This window comes from Sprattus sprattus, assembly GCF_963457725.1.
Source record: "Sprattus sprattus genome assembly, chromosome: 1".
Classification (NCBI taxonomy): Eukaryota; Metazoa; Chordata; class Actinopteri; order Clupeiformes; family Clupeidae; genus Sprattus; species Sprattus sprattus.
This window is the reverse complement of record NC_137920.1, coordinates 69672431-69697372: the sequence shown is the minus strand read 5'-3', so window position 1 is coordinate 69697372 and position 24942 is coordinate 69672431. Positions and strand designations below refer to the sequence as shown.

The 24942-nt window shown below is 41.1% G+C and overlaps 3 protein-coding genes across 3 annotated transcripts; all 3 read right to left on the bottom strand.

Moving 5' to 3' along the window:
• Positions 1 to 2174: 2174 nt before the first annotated feature.
• On the bottom strand, positions 2175 to 13046 carry LOC308371387 (uncharacterized protein; the record flags this gene model as incomplete). The annotated part of the gene is made up of 12 exons (XM_080846265.1): positions 12945 to 13046; positions 7747 to 7859; positions 7453 to 7517; positions 7015 to 7082; positions 5514 to 5629; positions 5299 to 5406; positions 5101 to 5207; positions 4926 to 4993; positions 3774 to 4834; positions 3325 to 3419; positions 3147 to 3214; positions 2175 to 2715 (listed from the first exon to the last, which is right to left on the bottom strand). The coding sequence occupies exons 1-12, from the start codon at positions 12962 to 12964 to the stop codon at positions 2175 to 2177; spliced, it is 2430 nt and encodes an 809-aa protein (XP_080702391.1). The 5' UTR covers positions 12965 to 13046.
• A 2091-nt stretch (positions 13047 to 15137) lies between these two features.
• On the bottom strand, positions 15138 to 17953 carry cnga2b (cyclic nucleotide gated channel subunit alpha 2b; the record flags this gene model as incomplete). Its single annotated transcript, XM_080846253.1, has 6 exons — positions 15138 to 16708; positions 16873 to 16979; positions 17123 to 17230; positions 17339 to 17515; positions 17658 to 17768; positions 17850 to 17953. The coding sequence occupies 6 exons, from the start codon at positions 17951 to 17953 to the stop codon at positions 15138 to 15140; spliced, it is 2178 nt and encodes a 725-aa protein (XP_080702379.1).
• A 3815-nt stretch (positions 17954 to 21768) lies between these two features.
• On the bottom strand, positions 21769 to 24659 carry LOC308372114 (charged multivesicular body protein 1b-like). The gene is made up of 8 exons (XM_080847231.1): positions 24533 to 24659; positions 23791 to 23888; positions 23548 to 23694; positions 23350 to 23418; positions 22964 to 23071; positions 22781 to 22824; positions 22472 to 22547; positions 21769 to 22237 (listed from the first exon to the last, which is right to left on the bottom strand). Exons 1-8 carry the CDS (start codon positions 24546 to 24548, stop codon positions 22193 to 22195), a joined length of 603 nt encoding a protein of 200 aa, XP_080703357.1. The 5' UTR covers positions 24549 to 24659; the 3' UTR covers positions 21769 to 22192.
• Positions 24660 to 24942: the final 283 nt, after the last annotated feature.

The following is a 24942-nucleotide window of genomic DNA, read 5'->3' as shown; positions in this document are numbered from 1 at the left end:
CCAATCTTTGGACAGTTGACATGAAACTTGCTGTGATTACAGCCATGCCCTTAACATAATAACATGAAGTTTCCATGGAAACTCTGGCATGCTGGGCCTACTCACCAGTGCTTGCAGCCACATTTGTTGATGCTCTTGTTTTTCAGAACATGGTCAGTCAACATCTTTAAATTACATATAAATTCTAGAGATGTTGACGTTATAGTCAGGAAACAAGCAATTGTGGTCAGTCCTTTTTTTGTCTTTTTGGACAACCAGTTAGCAGTGTAGAGTGGTTTAGTTTACCAAGAGGATACACTTTGATCTGAAATATGACAACAACATGGCTGTGATGTAGTGTGGTTTAGTTAAAGAATGTTATGTTATCCCCAATAAGTTTGAGTGATGGTCTCTATCTGGACTCATGTTGCAACAATCTCAGTGTTTATGATCCAGTCACATTAAAAATACTTCCTTCCTGGTCACGAACAACAACACTGTACACAATACCAAATAGGTTGTTTATTGAATCGATACTGGTTTGCATGTTTGGTAAATCTGGGAATCAAAAATGCCACCATACCTCAAATTTGTGGAAATGATAATTACACTATCAAACTCCATCACATCTCCAATCGAGAGGGACACAACTGTTAAGTGTGCATTTTGTCCTCTTTGTTTGAAGCAGAGGGAACCAGTAGGTATAAGGGCTGTGTACATCATTTTCACACACTGTAGTTTCAACTAAGGGAACTCTGTGGTGGATCATGGCAATCTTATGATCAAACTCATGAGCAGTCTCTATACCTTTTTTAGATGTAAGGAAAAACTTTCATGAAAAACATCAACAACGATGGCTCTACAGCAAAGGCAACAACTGAAAAGGAAGGTTTCTAAGGATAAAACATTCAAAAGAGCATTGACTGTATGGCCCCAAGGATCACTGACATCAACAAAATCTGTAGTGGAGACTTCAAAAGTCACGATTACATGAATTTTGCGTATCAGTTGTTTGCATTAAATAAGAAAATTAAAAGAGATAAAAAAAAAAAATAAGTTAGATTTAATTTAACAAATTGTGAGACAACAAAAGTGAATTCGGGGGGGAAATGTGACCCCAGGCATTAAGAGGCTTAATAAACAACTGAGTTTCAATGCACTCCAAACCCTGCAATGATACACTCAGTGAGTGTAAGCATCAGCCTAGAGTTGTTACTCCAATGATACTTGGACCTCAAACACATGGGGCTCTAGTTCGGCAACGAAAAACATGGAATAAAGGGCACAAAGCTGCTCAGGGGGAGTGATTTCAAGTATGAAATGCATCACTGTAAGTTTCAACTAAGGGACTTCTTTCGTAATGTTAGTGAGGTAACACACACAAACACGTAAAATGTAGACAAAGTGAATATCTGAACAAAACTAAATCACAATGCATTACCATGCTGTGCTTTTATGACAAGTAACATAATTAAATTCTCTCTCAAAATACTCTCCATTAGCATGGGGTGCTGGCATGCTGTGCCCATGGGATGTTTTGGAATCCTCAGTCAGCTACTCCCACTTACTCAGCAGCAAGTGCTGTTGTCTGTAGACGATGGGTGGAAGCCAGACGATTGGTGCCAACAGGAAGTGATTTGCTTGGCAAATACCAGGACCTTCATTTTTTTGTTGAGTAACGGTGTCGTTTGCCTGACTTTTAAACAATCTTTTATTTTTTGTTTAGTTCTGTGAAGTTATAGGTCTTAATACTCAACTGACTTGTAAACCGACAATCTGGGCTCTGATTGGTTAAGAACAGTCAGGTGACTGGTTTTAACCAATCAGAGACCAGTTACCACCGATCAGCTTGTTTCCACCCATCGTCCACTGACATCGGATTTAGCTTTGGCCACTCTTTCCAGTGTCTGCAGGCCCATAGCTGACTTTGGTCATTTTGGCCTTTTTCACCGGCTGTTCTCATTCTCAAACTAGAGCCCACTGCGTTATAATCGGACTAGTCCATAATTTTTCTAAAGACTACAAGTGGTGGGCAATTTTTTTTCAGGATCAATGGCATGAAATAGAAAAAGGTTGTCTAAAAAGACAGCAGCTCTCAGTTCTAGCTCTCCACAAATTGGTCGACGTACACTTATCACAGACCCACATCCATTCCATTGGTTTTTACATCAACTGAAATGATTCCATTCCATGCCTCAGTCCGTGGTCAATGGGCCTTTAAGCATGCATCTCTGGATCTCTGCTTCAACAGTTTCCTTTAAGGCATCGTGGGCCTTCTTAAGGTCTACGAGAATATTAAAGTATGCTTTGAGTTTCATTGTTGTGTCCTCCTCTTCATCAAAGCTGACCTCTTGGAAGCTCTGCATAAATTGCATATAGGACTCATTTAGTGCTGTGGTCATCTCAACCAGACGCTGATTCCTCGCAGAGAGGTGAACAGAGAGGAAGAAATCCTGAGTGTGGCTAAATTGACCCTTTGGGACAAAAAGGTCAGTTCTTTCAGGATCTAAGCGAGCCCTTTTAATGCCAAAGTTATGAAGGTTCTCAAAGGTGGCATCACAAGCTAGGACCAGGCACGCCAATGCCTCCGGGTTGCAGATGTAGCAATGCCATTTTCTGCCCTCGTCCAAGATGGCCGACAGTGCTTTACGTCCGAAGTTGCGCAACACACACTTTTTACAGAAGGCGTTTGTGCAGTAGTCACAGCAAATTAGGTCCCCCCCTTCAGCACACCACCTAGACAACATAAACATAGAAGAGGATATTTAAGTGTTAGAAAATGTCATCTTACAGCCACGCTTTTAAATCTTGGTAAATGCCTTTTTCTTTTCAGGTTTCCAAATGATCCACTTCCTTTTTGTCATAACCTGAATCTCACCACATAATGAACCCACTGGTCAGACATCAAGGATTCAAAAGGGAGCATCTTCCGACTAGTATCTCTGGTAAGGCTGGCAGTGCCAGATCAGACGCAGCAGTTAATCTCATTAACGTAAACAGACTTGACTCAAATGGCACTAATAGACTCACACAATAGCCCAGTTTCAGCTTTTGACTCCATTTCTTTTGTCTTGAGATCACCATGCACTTAAAACCGGCCTGATGTTTGGCTATGAAATGAAATGAAGGACAGACTGTGACGTCCATTTCAAAGTGTTCAACTGTACCTGCACTGCTCATCAGCCCCATCCACATCTTTGCTGATGTCATCGCTCATGTAGTATCTGTAACAAGGCTAAAAAAACGACACCCTTTCATCATCATTTTTCGAAAAAGGCCATGTAATCAATCTTTGTTATGCCTTACTTTTGATTGATTGAAGTTTGACTCAAACAAATAACTCACCTTGCAGATAAGTACTTTCAGAGCAGGATGTCTGTAGACAGCATCCCACTGAAAGTGGTTCATTTGCTGTCCACAAGCAGTGCAGAAATCAAAGTCTATGAACAAAAAAAAAAGGTATTTTCACATACACTGTTCTATGTCAGCAGACCATGTGGTGATATGCATGTTAAACTCTCTGATATTAACTTAGCCCAGTAACAGACAATTTTGCTCATAAACATATTTGAGATTTTTTATGATATTGAGGCAAATTACTTTTTACCACATCCGAGGACATGGTTTGTAACAGCAGAATCACAATACTGCTTTACTGGTTCATTAAGTCAAGTCAAATTTATTTATAAAGCACATTTTTAAAACAACTCACGCTGACCAAAGTGCTGTACAATTAAATCACAATTAAATATCAAAACAAATACAGTTGTACCATTAAAACAGTTGGTACTCACTGGGTAACAATTGAAAGGTCCTGGGATTCATCAGGGAAACACCTTTGGTTGTGAGGTGCTGGTCTTTGAAGTCGCTGTCACATCCACTTTCTGAGCCACATCCCCCAGTGTCACTCGATGAGCTGTGAGAAGAGAGCTCAACTGGTCCCGGTGCTTTGGGCTGTCGTTTGCGAGGGCGACCTCTCGGCCTTGGCTGTGCCGATTGGGTCAGTCTGGAAGAGGAGGAGGATGACGAGTCGGATGGAGAGGGTGACTGGTCGTAAAGTTTGCTTTTCGGAATGCTGGTTCCTTCCAGGTCAGAAGATGAGCTCTTCTCCAACTCAAATATGCCACTTCCCTCCACGCTAGTGTCAGTCGATGTAAGGAGGGGCGTTTGCTGTACCCATAGTGAGCACCTGCTCTCCTCATCCATTGGTTGAATGCCTCTTTCCTCCTCTAGTTCCTCATCTCCCACACTAGAAGTTTGGCCTTCCTTGATCTGAGATGTGGGATGCTCTTGTTCGCTGGAAGTGTTCGATGTCCTTGGGTCTTCCTGCCCACACCTACGAAGCTCCGTTTCAACAGCATGTTGCAAGGCATTGTAGGCGTTCTGCAAGTCTACTGGAACATTAGAGTAGTCCTTCAGTTTAATAGTTCTCTCCTCCTCTTCATCACTGTTGTCTTCCTCACTGACTTGCATAAACTGCACAAAGGATTGGTTGAGTGCCATGGTCATCTCGACCAGGCGCTGAGTCCTTTGTAAAAGGCCGGTGGAGAGAGGTGCCTCAGAATCTTCTGTCTGAGTCTGAGTCTGCTGAGCCTTTAGAGCCAAAATCTTTGCTCTCTGTGGGTCCAAGCGCGCCCTTCTTGTTCCGCCATTCTGGAGGTTTTGAAGGGTAGTGTCGCAAGCCAACACCAACCTCACTAGGGGCTCGGGGTAGCACACGTAACAGTGCCACTTCTTCTCAGCATCCAGCATGTCAGACAACTCTTTACGTCCAAAGTTGCGTAACACACACTTTTTACAGAAGGCATTGGTGCAGTAGTCGCAACAAATCAGATTGCCTCCCTCTGCACACCACCTGGATTAAGACAAAAGAAAGTCAATCGTTAATATTTTTTTAGGAAATACGACTGGTCATGTTTACAAGAGCATTAGGTTCACAACTGTACCTGCACTGGGCGTCAGTGCCATCGGCATCCTTGCTGATGTCATCGCTCATGTAGTATCTGAAACAAGACTGAACCCATACTCCCATACATCATCATTTTTGCTAACTTACTTACTAATTTAACTATCTGTTCACTTCCATTCTGCTTTTGTCTTGTACACCACCAGGTGACTTACCTTGCAGATAAGCACTTTGAGGGCTGGATGTCGGTACACAGCATCCTTATGGAAGTGATTGACCTGTTGTCCACAAGCCGTGCAGCTTACTACCTGCAGATCATAGTCTATACAGAAAAACAAAGTCATATGTTTAGGCGCCTTATTTCCTTTTTGGCTGTGAATTTGCTCGTGGTTATTTCTTAGACAAAAACGTACCTTGTTTGAGCAACCTATTCTGTTTACTTCGTGTTTTGGTGCCGAATTCTGGACCTCTAAACTCATCCCGACCGTCTTCCACAGGCTGTGGTCTTACCACAACCGTCCCTAAAAAAGATTCGCAAGATTGAACTCACATCCATGACATTGCCATAAAAAATGATTTGTTACAGGTGATCATACTTCCACCAGGCAAAGTAAAAGAGGTGCCAAACCTTTTGGGAGAAGGTCAATGTTTAGGTCACTGGAGTCGTCAGAAACACTGCTTCTGCAGTCTGAGGAGCAGTCTGACTCGTCCTTACCAGTGTGTCGGATAACGATCAAGGGCTTCCTATATTCAGATGTCAAATTCGCATTAGAACTTAGTAGTAGTAGTGTTAGGCTTAGTAGTATAAGGCAGCAAATGACTGCTTTCTCACCAAAGTGAATTGATATTTGAAACTGCAGAGAAAAACAATTACATGTATGTATATACAGTGCCACTTGAAAGTATGTGAACCCCTTGAGCACTTAAGAGTTTTCTGTTGTTTTATCACGATTTTTCATTTTTTTCATCACCAATTTTCCATAGATGAAAGGTCAGGTTTATGTTTATCATTAGCATGTACTTGTTTAGAGGGAATTGTTTGAGCGGCCAAAAAACTACATAGTGTGTAGTGTGTTTAGTAGTGAACCATGTGTTTTCCACTGTCACTGTAAGATACGTAAGAAATATGCCCACTCAACTGGGCATAAATGAAGCATCTCAAAAGTATAGCATTCTCTAACTGCCACAGAGGTAGCAAGATAGCTTGATTAGTTGCTTGAGGATGTGTTAGCGAAGATTTGTTGAGAAGTCTGTACTAGCAGTAGCTAACCAAAACCTAAACCAGAAAGAAAAAGGAACTGTTGAAGGCATTTTGCAGGGTGTAGTGCCACGGAGTACATATAAGGGTATTGTAGCAATACTAGTTGCTAGATATATCTTACAAGTATAGTTGACAGGTTTTGTGATTAGTAAAACAAAAATCCTATGCTTCAACACCAACAACAATAATCTCATTAAAGATTATGTTCTCCAATGTTCCTATACTGTTTATGAATCTTGAGTCTTCGTTCCAGTTTTTTAAGGCATTTGTTTACACTTCAGGGCCTGGGGGTGCAATAAAGTGCTTGAAAGATAGAAACATTTTACACGGAATTCATAGGAATGCTTGTAAACTCTTACAATCATAACTTAAGAACAGCATCAACAATGCAGGTCAAGAGGAATTTATACTACTTTGAGAACAAAAATGGCAAACTGCACTTTTAAAGTACTTTACGAAATTAAGAAGAAAATGTAGGCTGTCATATGTTGATAACAGATGGTCTTGAAAATACAACTTTAACTTCTAATACTTCAAATGTAGGGTACAAAAATGACTCGTTAGGCAAAACCCTAAATCCCAGTTTCTCTTTTCAAAATCAAACATGTATACTATGCCAGTTTCACTACATGGTTTTAATTATTTATTTATTTTGCATATTGCTTGTGCACACGCTGGGGAATCCTGCCATTTTGTAATTTGTCAAGATAAACAAACAGTATATGTACCCAGGGGGGGGGGGGGGACGGGGACGTCTGTTCTAACGGCTTATTACATTCCATCACTCTCTCATACAATACATACATATACATTTTACACTGTTATAGGATTTTTACTTAGTCGTGCACCATTATGGAGAGACATGTACCTCCTGGAGCGAACAGGGGAAGGCTGTCTGTTCTCCTGAGGCGGCTTCAGCACACTAGAGCAACTAGGCTGAGGAACACAGCACATACAAATCGATCAAAAAAAGAGCCTTTGAAGTACAGGTATTAAGTTTGATTTCATTTTTTTTGTTTTGTTTAATCCATTCTTAACAGAAATCAGATAAAGCCAGGGTATATGCTTACATAGGGTTAAACAATGCAAGCCTGTGGACATCCGTGAACATGATACTCTCTACATAAAATTGAAGTTCAAAACCATATCTGCACAGCAATTCTATCACTTGAGATAATATGCAAGAGAACTAAATACAATTGTGTTGTTGATCTAGTATTTCATAACTAAATATAAGAATATTTAGGCTTTTCAAAAAGTTTCTTATTTCTAAATCCCTAAGAAAAGCAGACTAAAGGGTCCATACCTGTGCCTCCTCCTTTATGGTTTGGTCAGCTGCTTGGGGCGCAATGGAATTGGCAGCCACCAGCCCTGAGATGTGGGGTAAAGAAGGAGAATGAGTGTCATGACTCTTTATCTACCCTGTCTGTTCATTTCCCTACTGAATGAAACTTAGTTCTCCTGATTTGTCAATTGTCATGTTTTATTTTTGTGAATTTAGGACTTAAGTGCATTTGTCTAGCAAAGGAATTATTTCATACATGAGGTTATTTATAGGGGTTATGTGAATGTTAACATAGTAAACCAGGGTGAACCTTACCATTCACAGGTTGTGGTGATGGCAAGTCTCCATCTTGTTCTTCAGCCACGTGAGACAGAAACTCCTGAAGCTTTGTGACCAGTACATTCAACTTACCATATCTGGGCCCTGGGCTGTAAAACACACAATCGTGTAAACAAACTAGCGATGTACCGATACCACTTTTTTACAAACCAATACGAGTCTCCCCTACCTAATACTGATACCGATCCTTCTTAGATTTGGTCTCCATGAAAGTGTAATTCATTTAAATTGAAATACTCTTCCGTTAAAGCAGCACAATGGAGGACTTGCTAATCGCCAACAAGATGCTAGTGACTTAACCTAGCGAAACCTGTTGAAATATGTACAGTACAATTGCTGCATACTTTTACTTTAACATCTATCCTTTCTAAGCCTATTTTCACACACACAAGCTTTTGGACAGAATCTCCAAGTTTCCGGCTCATTGTCTCCCCCTAGACTTTGAAGTCAAATTCGCTAGCAGTTCCCTAACTATTAGCACTCTAGCTTAGTCAGGAGAGTTTAGCTCTGATAAGTCACAGCAATTGTGGCAATAAATGGCATCTGGAGGCAAAACACATGAATGTCATCACAGGACATGTAAGTTACTCAAACAGCGGTTATCAACCGATTTATTTTAGTGGTGGTTAAGAGTGCCAATGTGGGCTAGCTAGGTGTAGCTAAAGCCTTTAGTAAAGTTCGCTAGTAGCTCGCTAACTATTAGCACTCTAGCTTAGTCAGGAGAGTTTAGCTCTGATAAGGCACAGCAATTGTTCACGATTGTATCGACGTGCTGCATTTCACTTAAACTGTCAGTCATTCCCAGGCTCTGAACACAAAATTAACATCTCCATGGATAGTGGTGCAGGAAAATACAGAGTGTTGATTGCACAATCGGGAATTAGCTGTTAGCTGCTAGTTGTCTCTTCTAATTTGCAACCAACCATTTATAGCTAACCATTCATTCTGACGATCTAAATCTTTTGGTATACAATTAAATTGTTTATTTGGGTTATTTTTGCGACTAGTGTCACATCCATCAGCACAACATATGCCGGGCATTTTTAACTTTCTGTGGGTTTGGACCGACTATGTCTATGTTGTGACTGACGCTCAGCTTGAAAATACGTTTGAGTGCTCATGCATTGCATTGCTTGGAAGCTTGCGTGTTAATGGATCAACTGTCACATTTGTTGCACTTGTCAGAATTCAGTAAAAAAAAACACAGTTTTTCTACCGTTGTTGAGACACATACACGCGTAGACTCGTTTTCTTTCCATCTGAGAGTGGTAATTCAAAGAAAATTTTAAGAACTATCTACTGATAGAAAGAAGGGAACTTTTAGCCACTACACTGCCTGTGCACGATGCGGATCCTCGTTGATGTTGTTAGTAAACAAACAAGTTGGGAGCACATCTCCGTCGTCTTTGCGCATGCCCGAGGCAAGGTAACCGGTTCAAATTTCGGTCCATGTATGTATATACGTGTATACATGTACCGACAAGAGCTGTTTCCCTTAAAAATTTTCACACCTACTCGCAAAGACGATTTCGTGATTTGGGTTAAATTGGGTGGGTTAAATTGACAAATGTATACGGGCCTAGTGACTGCTGACCGCACAGCACAGCTTCTCAGAATAATCTGCTCTCAGCTTCCAGTACCTATGCCTTCTGTAAAGCGCTTTGGGCTCCAGAAAGTTGCAATAACACTTTTTTTTTTTCATCGTCGTTGAAAAGACATATCGATGGTGATTCTGGTTTGATTCCTTGCTTTATCAAACTTCTTTTTGGTGGTAGCCTTTTCTACTTCTGTCTTTCTGTGAGATTTGTAGTGTAGCAACTGAGCATATTGCCAAGGTTGCAATACGCCATCTGGTGCTATTAATGGAACAATTTCATTTTAATTATCGGCCATTATTGACACCAATGCCAATAGACCAGCAACTAGCTTATCAGACGATAATATCGCCATGTCGATTTATTGGTCAGGCTCTATTTCCTAATTAAGTTACCAAAATTGAATGAATCAATGCATTGAGAGGATATGCTCAATACCTAGTACATGAGCAAACCTATCCCGGATAGGTGTGGGTAACTGAGGATTGATGCAGTTACAGCAGAGGTCGCCAACCCGTCGAACCTGTCAATCTCGGAGACCTTCCCTGTCAATCTCCAAAATTAGAATTTTTTTTAATTCAGAATTAAAGTGTCTAAGTGTCTTCTAAAATGTTTTCTTACAGACTTCGAAAGACCAACATCAGAAACGATCTCTGCCTGATTCATGAATGCCTGAAAATGGGTTCTTATTGTTCTAAGCTATGCTCCCCAGAATGAGGATTCTGTGCACCTGGATTTTCATACAGAAACTCCCTGCCAGCTATTTAAATCCGAGGACGTCTGTAGAGTTGATGTGAACGTAATCACCAACGATTTCTCACAAATTCAGCCCTTCCCACTAAATGCCCCTTTAAAGCAGCTTGCACACTTCCCCAACAAACACCAACATTCTCCAACAAACGCCAACAAACACTAACAGTTGGGTCAGTGTGCGCCAGCAGTTGGTGTTTGTTGGTTGTTGTCGGGTACTGTCGGAAGAGTTCAACATGTTCAGTCGTATCAGACAGGTTGGAGAATGTCTGCCCAATGTAGAGAGATTTCCAACATTATGACCGCTCATTGCGGAAAACTAGGCTCAACTCGCGTGCATAACATCCTCGAGCTCTGGTTATCGGCCAGTTTGTGAGAAAAAAAAAACGATATCCAAAGTCTATGTATAGATTAATGTTATGTATTAGCTAGCTTACCCAATCAAACGGTTTTCGAGACAGATAATTGACTATTTTAACTTCTACGACTCGTTTAACACTGCAACGTGTTTCTAAATATTAATGTTTACCTTGACATGTTACATGAGTACGTTTGCGCTTATGTTAGTTATAGGCCACTCCCACTTCATTCCAATTACTGCGTTGGTTTTCGAAATATTAATATGCACGCAGCCTGCTTTTACATAGTGTAGTATTAATTTTTTTTACTGTCTTCACTCTTCACCAAAAAAAGATCACAGTGGTATATTATTCATTTTCTAGTTAACACTGAGTACTGGGGTGTTTTCCAGACAAAGATATTTAGTGTAGCAGTATTTAATTGTGCGAAAAGAAATCAAATGTAAAAAATAGGCTGTGCCTATAACTGTAACTTCAGGTGAGAAATAAAGCAGTTCATATCCAGCCTGCTCATTGTAAATATTTTCCTTTTAATGTTGCACTGAAATTAAAGCCCCATTATGCAACAATTATACTTCAGAATTAGGGTTAGGATAAGCAGTTTAACCTTAAAATAACAGCTTAAAAAAATTGGGTCGCTACAATGACTTTTAATATGGAGAGTCGCCTTCGTGCCATTGCGATACGAGGGTCCTTAGGCATATAACTACGTTCTGTAGTTTTGCCTGCCGCAGCCCGCCGCCCTGGCTAGTTGACTTTCTGCAGATCTAGTAAGTAGCTAATTTGCCGTCTTGCTTTGTCTTGTATTGCACTTGCTTGACGTTTGACTGTGTAAGGACAGTCGTTGAGAAACTAGTTTGTCATAATGTCAAAGTCAGCACATTTCCAAGAGATTTCGTTAGTTTTAGCTGCTAGCATGCCGTTCGCGAATAGCTATTGATCCGTTGTGCTGCTTTAAGTAATTTAGTGTGTTCTTGGTCAATTTGAAAGCTGGACCAAAGTGTTTAATTTCATTCAATAACAATTAGGCCAAATAAATAGTTAAGTTGTAAGTACAGTCTCGATTCGCCTCAATAGGTAGATCTTGCCTGTCATCAAGGCAGAGGTTGTGATCTTTGGCCAAAAAAGATTGGTGACCACTGAACTACAGTATGCCTATTGAAGGGGAAAGAAAGAGTGCACACTGTAAATGGCTGGGCATGTTGGTCACTACCAACTACCCTACTGTTTGCAAAATCTTAGGTGAACCTGAGGTATACTCTCCACAGACCAGAAATATTGTAGGCTTCTATTAAAAAGGGTTTCATCTACAGTTATCTACATATTCAAAATCTTAAGAAGGTTATAATTAATTTAGGATATGAAGTAGCTATTGAAGGAGAAGACAGCACACCTACAAAATGTCTGCCTGACTAGAGGCTAGAACCAGAGAACTGAACAGACTGCTTGTGAAAGAATGAAATACAGCACCAGAATCGACTAAATGATTTGAGATAGCAGTTCGCCTTCCATTCAATATTGCGTCTATACAACTGTTGTACAAAAGAGAAAAATCAACTTGAAAGCTTCCAACCATCACAACGTGATGTTATTCGGAATAATGCTTGAGGTCCTACAAAAATAATGTAGTTCTCCATAATAGGACCTCAAAAAAAGATGCCCCAGTCCCTCATGGCCATAGCATGTCGACAAGGTAGTCAATGGTTCTGGTTCTGGGATCGAACCTATCAGGTGGCGAAATATGATCTTACTAAAGAGTAACGTTACAGAATGTCGTTCTCCTATTAAACAGTGTTCTATACTCTTGGTCTCGTAGTTAAGCCCCCACCTCCCCATTTTTTTTTTTTATTGACAAGCAATGTCGCGCGGAAAATATGAGAATGTTATAGCAAAAAGTTAATATGTCAAAAATGTAAAGTTGGCGGTAATGTTGACATAGACAGCCAGCAGTCTGTTTTGAAGTTATGATAGTTAGCATGGCAGTCTAACAAAGCTGGCTACTATGGCTAACACTTCACATTTAACAGATGGCATGGCTAGTTCACAATATTCCCAAATCTCAACTGTCAATTTGGTCTCTTTACGTCCCTACAGCAGCATTACCGGTTATTTTACTAAAATATGAAAGCATTTGGGCTATATGTCATGATAATGCTGTCTTTGTTATTTCAAGGCTGACACGTACCGCTTTATTTAGCTAGCTATCTAGCATAGATAAGTAGCAAGTCAGCTATTGGTAGCATTCACATTTCAAGTAGTCAGGACATGAAGGGGAGCTAGCCTCCACATTTCTAAAACCGTAGCCAACTACCTGACATTGTCCAAATGAATTAAGCAGCTACACAATCTCAAGCAGAGGATACAAATAAATGTTCTGCAGCCTAGAACAAATTTGACAAGACAAACTAGCAAGATAGAAAGGTAGATTGGTTTTTCGAGTTACATAGCTTATGCAAAATATTGTCCATACCTGAGAAAATCTGTTGACATTTTCAGCTACTTTCAAACACGTTTGTTAGATGGTATTATTCGGTCTATGTTGTTTAAATGCAAATACTTCCATTAGGAGGCTCTGTACAGCAAATCCCACCGTTATCTACCTAGCTAGCGCTCACTGCCTTCCTAGCTAGGCAATTTAGGTGAGTGTGAGTTGCTGCCCGAGCTGAGCCGGCTGCCTGGCCGTTTTGCACATGTGCAAACGTCGGAATGGGCATAATTAAAGAGGTAGTATATACTTAAACATGTTTTTTGAGCTGTAAACTAAACTAGACGTATCGCATAGCGGTGCATAATATGAGTATATGAATAAGTGAGAGAATTAGCAAGAATTAAATACAACTAGAATATGCATTTCCTGAAGGAATTTGTTTTTTTAATTATTTAGTTAAAAAGTTAATAATTAAAAAAATAATCCTTAAAGGAAATACCAGTAGAGGAAAAGTAGAAGTGGGTGCTAGGGTAATTGAGGTGGTTGCTAGGTCGTTGCTAGGGTAGTCATGGTGGTTGCTATTGTAATTGAGGCGGTTGCTATGCTGGTTGCTTGGGTAGTCATGTTGGTCAGAGAAAGCTGACATAAAAAAGTCAGAGAAAGCTGACATAAAAAAGTTGAAAAAAGAATGGGAATTGATTAACAGAGTGATCATAAGAAGAAAGGAAAGAAGAGTGGCTATGGATAAAGACAGACTGACAGGAAAGAGTGCAGAAGAAAATATTGAAAGAAGGAGAGAAAATGGACTGAAGCAGATAGATGTCAGTCAGTCGGACAAACAGAGGCAGAGTTTGAAAAATCTGGAGGCACGCAGCTCACTCCTATGTCCTAACCTATTTTTGGGGGGTTTACCTCAGAGTTAATCAGCTGTCCCTATCATGTTATCTGTCAGTCCTAGTACTTATATGCTTCAACAGTCCTTTACTGTGTAGTCCTTGATGCCGGCAAAAGATTGTGGACGTTTGAACTCAACAGCCAATCAAATACACCCCTCCTTTCAATGCTCCTGAAGGCAATTGTAGCATGAATGTCTCTTATTTTTGATTGGCCTGCCTGGAAAACTGCATGGTCCAAGCCACCTTGTTGCCCATTGACTCAGCCAGGACTGTGCGCAAACACTGGACAGACAACTACAGGAACGTAAGGAGAATTTCGCTGAATTTGACAAAAGGTGTAATGGATTATATTCAAGTATACTGCACTTTATATTACCCTTCCCTTTTAAACCAATTCATGTAAACCTAATCGATCCATTTCACTATAAAGTGTTTTTTTTCCAGCTGGCTCCCTCATCACTTGTTAAAGAGCACATTTTCACCACAGAAAGTAGATGTTTTGACCCTTCATGAGATATGTTCTGCCTTCTGTGAGCAGAGGGTAATATTACCTTAATACAATGTAGCTGCATTTCTACAGTCAATAATGAAAGTTTTTAAGATATGTTTTTACTGATTTGCGAGACCATGTTGTAAAGATAATGTTATTCTAAATCAGGATAATGTTATTCTAGATCCAATATGCTGTACACATGACACTGTAGCACAATGAATAGTCAAACATGTTTTCTTTGGTGAGATGGTGAGATGGTGAACTGAGATGGCCGCTTGGCTTCAGGACTGTGTTATAACATGGCACACGCTTATGCAGAATGATTAAATTATGTCATATTTATGGTATCCATTTTTTTAGATTAAGTTTAAAATATCCATAATCTTAGGAATATCAAATATCACAGCAGATTACAGCACAGATAATGAGAGAAACAGAAACTGAGAGAAAAAAAAACAGGACGTAAAATGTGCAATCTGAATCCAGTTTACAGTTGAACCCTTGGAAAATAATCACTTGAGAGCATGTGCCATCAACAGTCATACCCGTAAACACGCACTCTTTGAGTCACATAGCAACACTTGGGTGCTCAGGATGCTTTTCCCTGTGGACAGAGAAAGTCATGGCACTCCTGCACACAGGCTTCTGTCAAGAGATTTCCTTCCCTCTGTATCTCTGCTTTCTCTGTCTTTAATGAGTAGTCTATGTAATTTCTCCAATACATAATGTCATGACTTGGTCCTAAGTACCAACTCAGGTCTGTCTGTATAGGCTACCATGACGGATTAGTCCATAACACAGTGGAGATGAGTTGAGTATGAGGGGCTGTTCCCATTTCTTCTCAACTCATGTTTCATTCTTTGAAGTCAGAGCTTCCTTTGTCACCTGGTCACAGTTCTCAGCTGGTATATCTCTTGATGCCCTCTTGACCTCATCTGTGTCCACGTCCATGTGTGATCCTGTGGATATGTCTGCTTGATCATCCGACTCCAAATGCGTTTGTGCGAGAACGTGTGCGCTTGTGTTTGCCTCTATGTCCACGTCAGCCTCCTGGTCTGACAGACATCCGAGGCCTGTGTGGCAGAGTTGCCGTTCCAGAGCGGTGATCCGTTGTTTGAGGCGCTTCTGCATGGACGCAAACTCGCCAAGCAAGCGTGCGAAACGCGTCTGCAACACATCCAGAGAAGACTCTAGCCTTTCCACCTTCTCGTCGGTATCCATGATACCCAGACCTCCAGAAGCCATGGTTTCATCGAGAAGCCCCTCCTTCGTCAGGATCTCCCTTCCCCGTTCTTCTAGAACCTTTTTTGCATCAGGATACTCTGTCACAGCCTCCATCAAGTCATCTTTGGACAGACAGAACAGGTCGGAGTAGCCAATGCTGCGGATGTTGGCAGTTCGTCTGTTGCCCATTTTGCTGCCCTGAATGTTAAGGATGCTGATTTCTCCAAAGCATCCGCCAGCAATCAAAAGAGCATACTGTGTCACCCCATCATCTGCCACTACTGCTAATTTACCCTCCTTTATGATGTACATTTCTTTCCCAATGTCCCCTTTGCGGCATATGTAATCTCCTGGGCTATACACTTGAGGACGAAGCTTCAGCACCAGCTCCACTAACAGCCCAGCCTCACAGTCCTGGAAGATGCGCACCTTCTTCAGTGTGGACAGATGCACATTGATGGCAATTTCGGCCCGCAGCTTGTCCGGAAGGTTCTTCAGCACTTCCTGCTCATCAACAGCTTTCTGATTGGTCCAGAGATAGTCAAACCATTTTATGACTCGTGTCTCCAGCTCACGGCTAACCTTGCGGAAGTGCATGTAGTGCTTAATGGCATCTATACGGGCTTGGAATTCTGCTCGCGTGGCATTCATGTTAGAGATCATGGAGCCCACATTTCCCACAATGGTGGCAAAGATCAGTACACCCACCAGGAAGTCAAAAACCACAAACACATACTCCTCATCCTGGACAGGACCCGGCATCTCTCCTATGGTGGTGAGAGTGAGCGTTGACCAGTATAAGCAGTAGACATAGCTGCGTGTCAGAGACCCGTACTCGGGGTTCGAAATGTTCGGGTAGACCCACTGGTCTGAGCCAAACCCCAGAGATTTTGAGATGGCATAATAGATGCAAGCGTTCCAGTGAATGATGATCAGGATGTAGAGCACCAAGTTGCAGATCCGGAAGATATTCGGGTAGTTGGTGCGTGTCTCAGTGCGGTCGAAGAACTCAAACATACGTGGAAAACGGACCAATCGGTTGAAGCGTAACTGCGGAGTATGGATTCCTGTGCTAAAGTAGGCCAGGTCAGTAGGTAACATTGACAGCACATCCAGTTTGAACTGAAGGGTGTGTATGTAGCTGTCCCTCAGCCTGGACAAGTCTCTCACCAGCAGTCCCTGCTCGAGAAATCCTACATGGGGTGGGGAGACAGGACCAGGGTAAGTTGCAAACAGAGAACCAGAGGAAAATCCACACCAGAATGCTTCTTCTCTCTGATAATGATGTTTAATGATACTTCTTCAATGGTTTTCTAGATGCATTATTTATTATAGGGTGTTCCTGTATGAGTCTTACCTGTACGTAAGCGTACAATGGTGTCTAGGATATAGATGGCGTCACAAGAGTAGTCCAGAACCAGCCACATAATTAAGTTTTGGGTTTGAAGCTGGTCAAAACATGCCCTGTAAAAATACAAAAGGAAAATCAATTTTGACTGCTAACTATGGTCTCTTAGTTGTGTTGCTTTGGTGAAAATTGTAATATTACTGCAGTGGATTGAAGCAGTCCCCCCTGGACTGATTTGAGAAAGGTTTACAAACTATACCTGGCCACCAGTAGGACCCAGTTATATAGCACAGCACCGGCAATGACAAACAACCAGCGGTAGTACGCATCATCAGATTGTGACAACACAAATGTTTCTCTCTTCTTCCTGTTGGAAGAATAAAGATTACTAAGTACAGGGACATTCTGAAGTTAATACTCTACAAACAAAAAACAAACAAAAGTGGGGTCTATGGAGACAATCATTCTACTGTACTTGAAGGTGGCTTTCTCCGTGTTGCCATTGGCATCAGTCTGAGTAGTACTCATGCGACTGGGCGGAGGTCGGAGCTCAGGCCCTCGGAAACGCTCCAGGAAGGAGTCTGGACGCGGTTCCTCCTCGACTAAACTGCGATGAGCCCAGTCTCTTAAACTGACCACCAAAGTCACCAGCCTTGGGGGAAAGATAAGAGTAGAAAGAGAGAGAAAGAGATTGAAAGGAGAAAGAAGAGTCAAATTAGATAAATGAATGCCCTATTTCTAAGTAGTGAATAGACAGACATAAAAGTTGAGGTGTAATGTATAAGCTTTAATACCGGGACAAGGCGTTTCTCCCCCTGAAGGAGTTTCTAGATGGTCCTTCATGAGGGTCCAAGGCTGCAACCCTCTGGAGCTCTGAAGATGTGTCATCACATACTGACTGACACCTGAAATTCACACAGCAGGTCATGTAGAGTCTCCAGGCTTACTCACAAACTTGTGGATACAATTAGAGACACAAAACTCACCGGCTGAATGTGCTTTCCGCTCCGTCAAGATCATCGTCCAATGGGCTCTTCACAGCCAAGCGCTGGGAGGACAGGGATCTGTCTACTGCACCCGGCCCCGTCATGATGATGGCTTCTACAGCTGCAGAACATCAGCACAGAATAGAACTGTGGAACTGTCCTTTGTCCATTGTGGATTTAATGAAATTGTGAAGATTACTTTTTTATTTATTTTTCTAGTGTTTACTTTTATATGTATTTTGCTGTATATAAATTGAAACAAATTCTGTAGTGATGAATACTTAATGTGACCAATTTCTTTGAATTGGCTGGGCGTAAGGAGTCAATCAGGTGTGTACTTCTCTGTGTTTATATGCACTGTGTGCATAATTGATTAATAGCCAGATGACCTATCGAAAGTCAAAACAATACTGCCATCAATTTTCTCCTGCAAACATAAGACCCAGGTTGTTGACATTTGCTTTTGTCTAGATGTGAGTGCTATATACGTAACTGTATAAATATAGGGTAGGTGTTACAGTTTACATCCTGCCCAAGAATATGACATTGCAAAGCAGCTGCTGTGACCCCCAAGCACGTGGTCACCATAATCTCTTAAATGGTAATGCAGGTCCACACCCGGGCATTGCTCAGACACCTGGTCAGGGTTCAGGAAATCAACTGAGGTGTAAGTGACAGCTACCAATTGTAGTATGGAAATGGGGGTAGGTCATTGAGATCCAACTCAGGCAAAGGGTCAGAGGAACTAATTATCATAGGCCTACAGAAGACATGATTGCATTAGAAGCCTAGCCTTCCATTTAGTATATAGTTATAGTATATAAAAAGTATACAACAGTACATATGGCTAGTTTCAGATGCGTGTGGTTCAGACCTACACCCTTGAATCCGAATATTGTTGGCATCTCTTGTTGAAAAACAAATTAAATGATACCAGATGAGGCTACCATCATGCCACTGCCAAACTGGGATTAGTCAGGACTATGTTTAAGAAAGCCAGCCGCCCTTCAGCTGCACACCCATTAACTCATTGCATGTTATCAACGTCCATCAGCCATTTTGTATTGATATCACTGTAAGCACCATTAGCAAGAGCAGTTATGGAAAAAAGGACATAGATTAGCCATACATTAGAGGTACCACTGGAAGTTTTGTGGTAGCTGAGTTGTACCCGAGTAAAAGGGTCTTTTCCAGATGGTATCTGATTATATTTGGATATAATATATGATTTTAACCTGATTATTCACTACTGGTATTAATAAGTGTCTCCAGTGTCCACCTTGTGATCTGATTGAGATCTGATCACTGTGTCCAGCTAACATCATATCCTCCATTCAATTGCTTGGGTCCAAAAAAACAACAGATGGTAGCCATCCGTGAAGCTGTGTTATTGTGTTTGCTTGCGGTGTGGTCACAATAGGCCTTTTACACTTGGCATTAAAATGTGTTTTGGTGACTGGACTGCAATCAGATAGTGCTTGACCACATGAAAGTACAGGTATAAATGCACTCAAAGCGCATTGAGGTTGAACTGTTATCCGATCAGCCAAACCACCTCTGGAGGGAGAAGTAAGAAAATAAGGTTAGCAAGCGCACACACAAAACCAGTAGGGATACATCAACCGCCGCAACACTTCTGATGGATTTTGGTTTTTAGAGGACGCCCACTCAAAGGAGCTTAAAAGGAGGTGTCTGAGGCTGCTGAAAAAGCGAGCCGGTGGTCACGGCTCTCACAGACTATAAAGCGACCTATGAATCAACTGCCATTACGTGAAAAAGTTGTTTCAGTGCCAGGGTTACCAGAGTTTGTATCCCATTTTATTCCCTTACCCTAATCCTCTCTCCCAAACCTGAGACAGTTGTTTTATTATAGTACTAAATGACCCATACACAGGGACCCCATGATAAGAGACTGGGCGAGGACCAGAGTGTGCTATTTTGACGGCTCCAATGACTCCTTAATGGCCACAGGGGGGGAACCTAAAGCAGGACCCCACCACTGGGCACCTTATTAAAAGGTGTGACTGAGAGAGAAAGTTAATGTGATGCTATGTAAAAAGGGGGGATTATAAAATATTACAGAATATATTACCCACAAATATGAGGAATATTGCAGAGAACATACACATTACAGTGTCAATGGTGTCCGTGTATATATATAACTAAAGACCTGAATTTGTTATTTTCACCGGGATGCCTTTGCTTGGTGTGAGATGGCAAATGCAACAGTTTCAGGTACATACTGTATCGATCTTGTGTTGAACGCATGGGAAAAACCATGATGCCCTTCCACAAACAAGATTCTCTTGAGATCAACATTTATTGTTCTGAGTCTTACTGCTGATTGTGTCTCTTGTTCATCTGGGAGTTTAAATCCATGCAACATACCATACCAGTAGTTAGGAAGCAGACGTGTGTGTCACTGTGCACCTGATGAGTAAAACGTCTGTGACTACAGGTTTGATGAGAGCTATGGGACAGAAAGCCGGGGGGGTTGGCTACAAACAGCCCCCACTCGGGGCTGCTGTTGCTATCGTGACAACCACAGCGTCTACAGCAACATGGCATCTATGTCAGCTATGATATAACCATCCCTCCCATCTCTTAAAGCAAGAATATGGATATGGATATGCTTAAATTGTGTTGGAGAAAGGAGTATATAGAAAAAATAAATAGCATGGAAGGGAAGAAATACAATCAGGAAATATAAAGTAGTACCAGAAGAAGTAGTCCTACATTAGAGTAAAACGACATGGTCATACTCCCATGGCTGAGAAGACTTCATATACATTGTCTGTGATGTCTTAAGAGAATTGTTGGTTGCATGGATGAATGGTTGACAGTCAGGTTGATAGAGGAAATGACAGGGTATTTAAACAAATGTAACCAGTGTTTTGCTAATTGGCTGGTAATTATGGGAACCCCAGACAACCCTGAACACGCTGAGCTGCTTAGATCTCCCCTGGGTTCCCTGCTTCGCTAACAACACGGCTCTCTCAACTGTCTCACACTTAAACATTGAAGAGTAAGTACTGCAACACCATCACAACATACACACACAAACACAAGATAAGTACATATAAGCAATGACACATTTCTGAGTAGATTTTCTGTATTGGATAAAATGATGCACTTACCTTTGATCACTCTCTTGTGAAAAATGGCCAAGTCCTTGTGAAAAATGAATAAACATATGCAAAACATGTGAACCTAAATCTCATCCTGGAGATCCCAATATAAGACTTGTCCATCCAGGAAACTTCAGAAAGATATAACAAAACTTGACTGACTCAGTTGAATCCCCTTTTAAAATCTATCCACCACACATTTCAGCCATTAAAACCAGTCAGTGAGTTAACAGGTCTTTTCTGGACTGCGAAACGGGAAAAGAAAGCTCTGAAAGATAGAGGGAAGAACAGGGGGGGGGGGTGTTAGTTGGCAAAGGAGGAAACAAAAACAGGAGGATGATTTGCTGATCAATTCCCACTGTACTCAATTGTCCCTCCTCTTTCCTCACGCTCCGTCTTCACCATCTCAGGTTCTCAGTGGTGCATGTATCTGTGGCTGCCCTGAGTAATAAGAGGCTCGCTTGATCGGAATCAACTTGTGCTTTTCTTGTGGAACTAATGAAGACCCTGCAGACTCAACTCAAACCCTTCTCTCTACCTTACAAGGCTGCCTACGCAGAGATGGGTGAAACATCTGGAAAACGGAAGGTTTTTAGGTAATGTTATACTCAGGTGAGTCACATTTAACATAGGTGATTAAAGGCGTACAATTCACAAACAAATTTAAAAGTGACAAAATATTTATTGCATAGTAATACAAGAAATACATCCATTCTCTTCCAAAAAAAGGCACCAACATTGAGTATCTAGCATAAAGAAATTAGAGTAATCATAGAGTAGTCATATGAATATATACAGTATAGATATGTACAGTACACTGTTTTATAAAATGCAGAGCTAGAACCTAAGAAGGCAGCTTTTTTATAGATTTTCACCAACAGACTGAACTTGGCCACTTCAGAAGGAAAGTGTACAAAAAATAAAAAAAGAATAATTTAAAAACAGAAAATATATTTCCATTTACCAGAAATTGTAGCTCTAGTGTTGTATGGCACAGAAAAAAACAGGAAGGAGATTTTTTTCATTACACTTTAACTTAACAAAACTCATATACAATATTCCTGAACTGAATCTTTTGCAAACTAATTGACCCATACACCAATCCCACTTGCATTCGCCACATTGCTTTTAGATTTAAAAAAAATGCCAATCAAGCAAGCAAGCATTCAGACAAACAGACAGATGCGCACACATCCAACAGGTTCAATGTCAGTATTACACCTGGTCCCGTAGCTTGGCAAGTCTGGAAGACAACTCATCCTACAAACATAAGAAAATGTTGGAGAGCTGAAGAAATATCACTCTTAAAAACACAAAATTCAATCTTCTGAAATTAATTAGATTGAAATTATAATAGACATCTTGCACAGTGAGTTGTACTACTGCAAATCTGATTTCATATGCTGTCTTTGTAATACATAATGTTCACTCCTTAAAGAGATAAAAAGTCTATCACTATCAAGTACTGTACGAGTTAGATTTCAGCTTTCCTACCTGCTCCGTAGATGCCACACTTGCACCTGCAAGGGATCCTTTTTGACCCTCTGGGAGCTCCATATTCAGATCCAGTCTGTTACAAGTACAAGTACAAGCACACATACACACACACACGTAAAAAAAAAAAAAAATCACTTTCAGTATTATGCCTTGACCACTGTAATGTTTCATACTTGTTTTGTGTGTGTGTGTGTGTGTGTGTGTGTGTGTGTGTGTGTGTGTGTGTGTGGGCGTGAGAGAGGATGAGAGAAGCAAATGTAAGACACATAAACCATGTGTGTGCTAGCAAATGTTAGAAACACTTGCCCTGCTTCATCCGCCATCTCCCTCATCATGTTATCCACTTGACCCTGAAACAACAGACAATGCGGTGCGTTATGAATGTCCTGGAACATTCCAATCACCTCAGCACATGTGCAAAAGCATGCAGATGGAAAGTGAAACCCAGTGATGGTGACTGATATGCGAGTATGTGGCTGCTGGTGATACCTGTGGGGTGGTCAAGGTGGTTGAGGCGCTCATGGTGTCCTCCTGCAGAGCGGTCTGGACATCCAAAGTCTCAAACTGGCGTTCAAATTTATCCATCAAAGACGAGATCTGCTCAATGATCAAAACACTACATTACCGTCTAAATAATCTTACTGTACACACAAGGAGAGAGAACTGATAAGTGACATGGCATTCACAAGACTAGACTTAAGAAAACACTACCTTAGGCAAACACTGATCCATCTGAATGCCAGATGTGGCCAATACCCCCAGAGCTTCGGTCATCCCACCAGCACATTTTTTTGTGATGTGACAGTATGTGACATAAAACGGACGGAGGCAGGGAAGATAACATTTCAAGTTCCAGGAACGGAACTTAGCATTACCTTCTCCAGATTCATAGACTTCATGACAGCATCCATACCCTTAACGACACCAGCCATGTCCTTTGTCACCTGTAACATAGGTTAAAGTTATGCCAGGTCTACACCAAGACGCAACATAGAAGATATAATGGCAGTTAAAGCTTTGATGGACTGTGATGCAAATATGTACAGTGCATCCCTTTAACAGTGTGCATTTACCTTGTTCATAGTGACAGCGGTCTGAACTCTTGCTGCTACAGCATCGACACGTGCACTCATCCGGAGGAAGTTCACGGATTGATTTTTCTGCCGAATGGCATTTTCAGCGTGGATGCGTGCTACCTCCATGTTTCCCTTTTGGATGGCCTAAAATAGTCCAAATCAATGGATATTCATCAGATATAAGCGCTGACTGCCAAGTAAGACAAAATGTACAGTAGGCTACTTCGGATACAGTCTTACCTTCTTCACTTTGGTCTTTTCGACTTTCTCATCTTTGTCACATTTTTTGGAGCTCCGCTGTAGCTCTTTGGCAGCAAACTTTAGGTTGAACAGATGTTCTGGAGTAACGTTAAGTATATTTTGTCTTCTGTAGGGCCTACCAACAGCATTGGCTAGCTTCTAGAAAATGTATTGACATTTTTCATTAAATTAGTGGCTTTGCCCAGATGACTTACCAGACTGCAGTAATTTAAGTTAAGTTAGTTACTTAACCGGTAACGCGACTCTGGACACATACGTCACAGTTCAGTGCGGAAGTGTTTTCGGAAAAAAACTGGGCCCAACACTACAGACCAAAATATGCTAAGCTAGCTCGATACAACTATTTACAAATTAGAAATGATAAGAAGTCTAAAACTCATTGCCTCATCCTAATCAGAATTATATTAGACTAATTAAAGACACGACAATCATTACACGCTCATCAAAATGAACAACAAAAAAGTTTACTTCCTCCGAGTCTAATCACCAACTCTAGATGGGCACTGAATTCAGCTACATGTTATAATTAAAAGACATTGGGCTATTGCCGACATTATTCCGTTGTAAGCTGTGATGTAACATATAAACAATTTGCTCAAATGAAGTTACCAAAAGAATCTCGCCGATGCGTCACTCACGACACATTTATCCATCATTTCACCTGGCCACAACATTCAGTTTCATCTTGTCTTTCATGTAACCTAATCTTAGGAAAGGATACTATCCAAGTTCGGCATGTTGAATCTTTCTTTGAAGCGGTTTCTAGACTTTCAGAGACAAAAATTTCGATTTGTTTTCAGTCCTCTTGGTGGTCCTCAGTGGCTGTGTATTGCATGCAAATACTTCCGTGTTGGACTGAGCAAATTATACGTCATGATCACATGTTCTGAAGTACAATTTTTGATGATGTCATTCTCCAAAGATTCTCGATGTACCCTCCTCATTCAAGCCTTTAGTAGGCTTAGCATGTTATATTTCCCACTATATATGTCTTTTCAGCAGTAAGTCTTACAGACAGCCAAACCTAACTAGTTTATCAAAATAATTGCTTAATGTGTCAATTTCAAACGAATTACAGATCGTTACAATAGATGCTGGATATTTCACCCCCCCTTTCTGACAGAAAATATG

What these genes read in the sequence shown, in the direction of transcription:
- LOC308372114 (XM_080847231.1), bottom strand. An exon ending in CCGCTGTCACTATGAACAAG is followed by an intron (nt 23,419 to 23,547) that starts GTAAATGCACAC and finishes CCTATGTTACAG; the next exon opens with GTGACAAAGGACATGGCTGG. An exon ending in AGTCTATGAATCTGGAGAAG is followed by an intron (nt 23,072 to 23,349) that starts GTAATGCTAAGT and finishes ATCATTGAGCAG; the next exon opens with ATCTCGTCTTTGATGGATAA.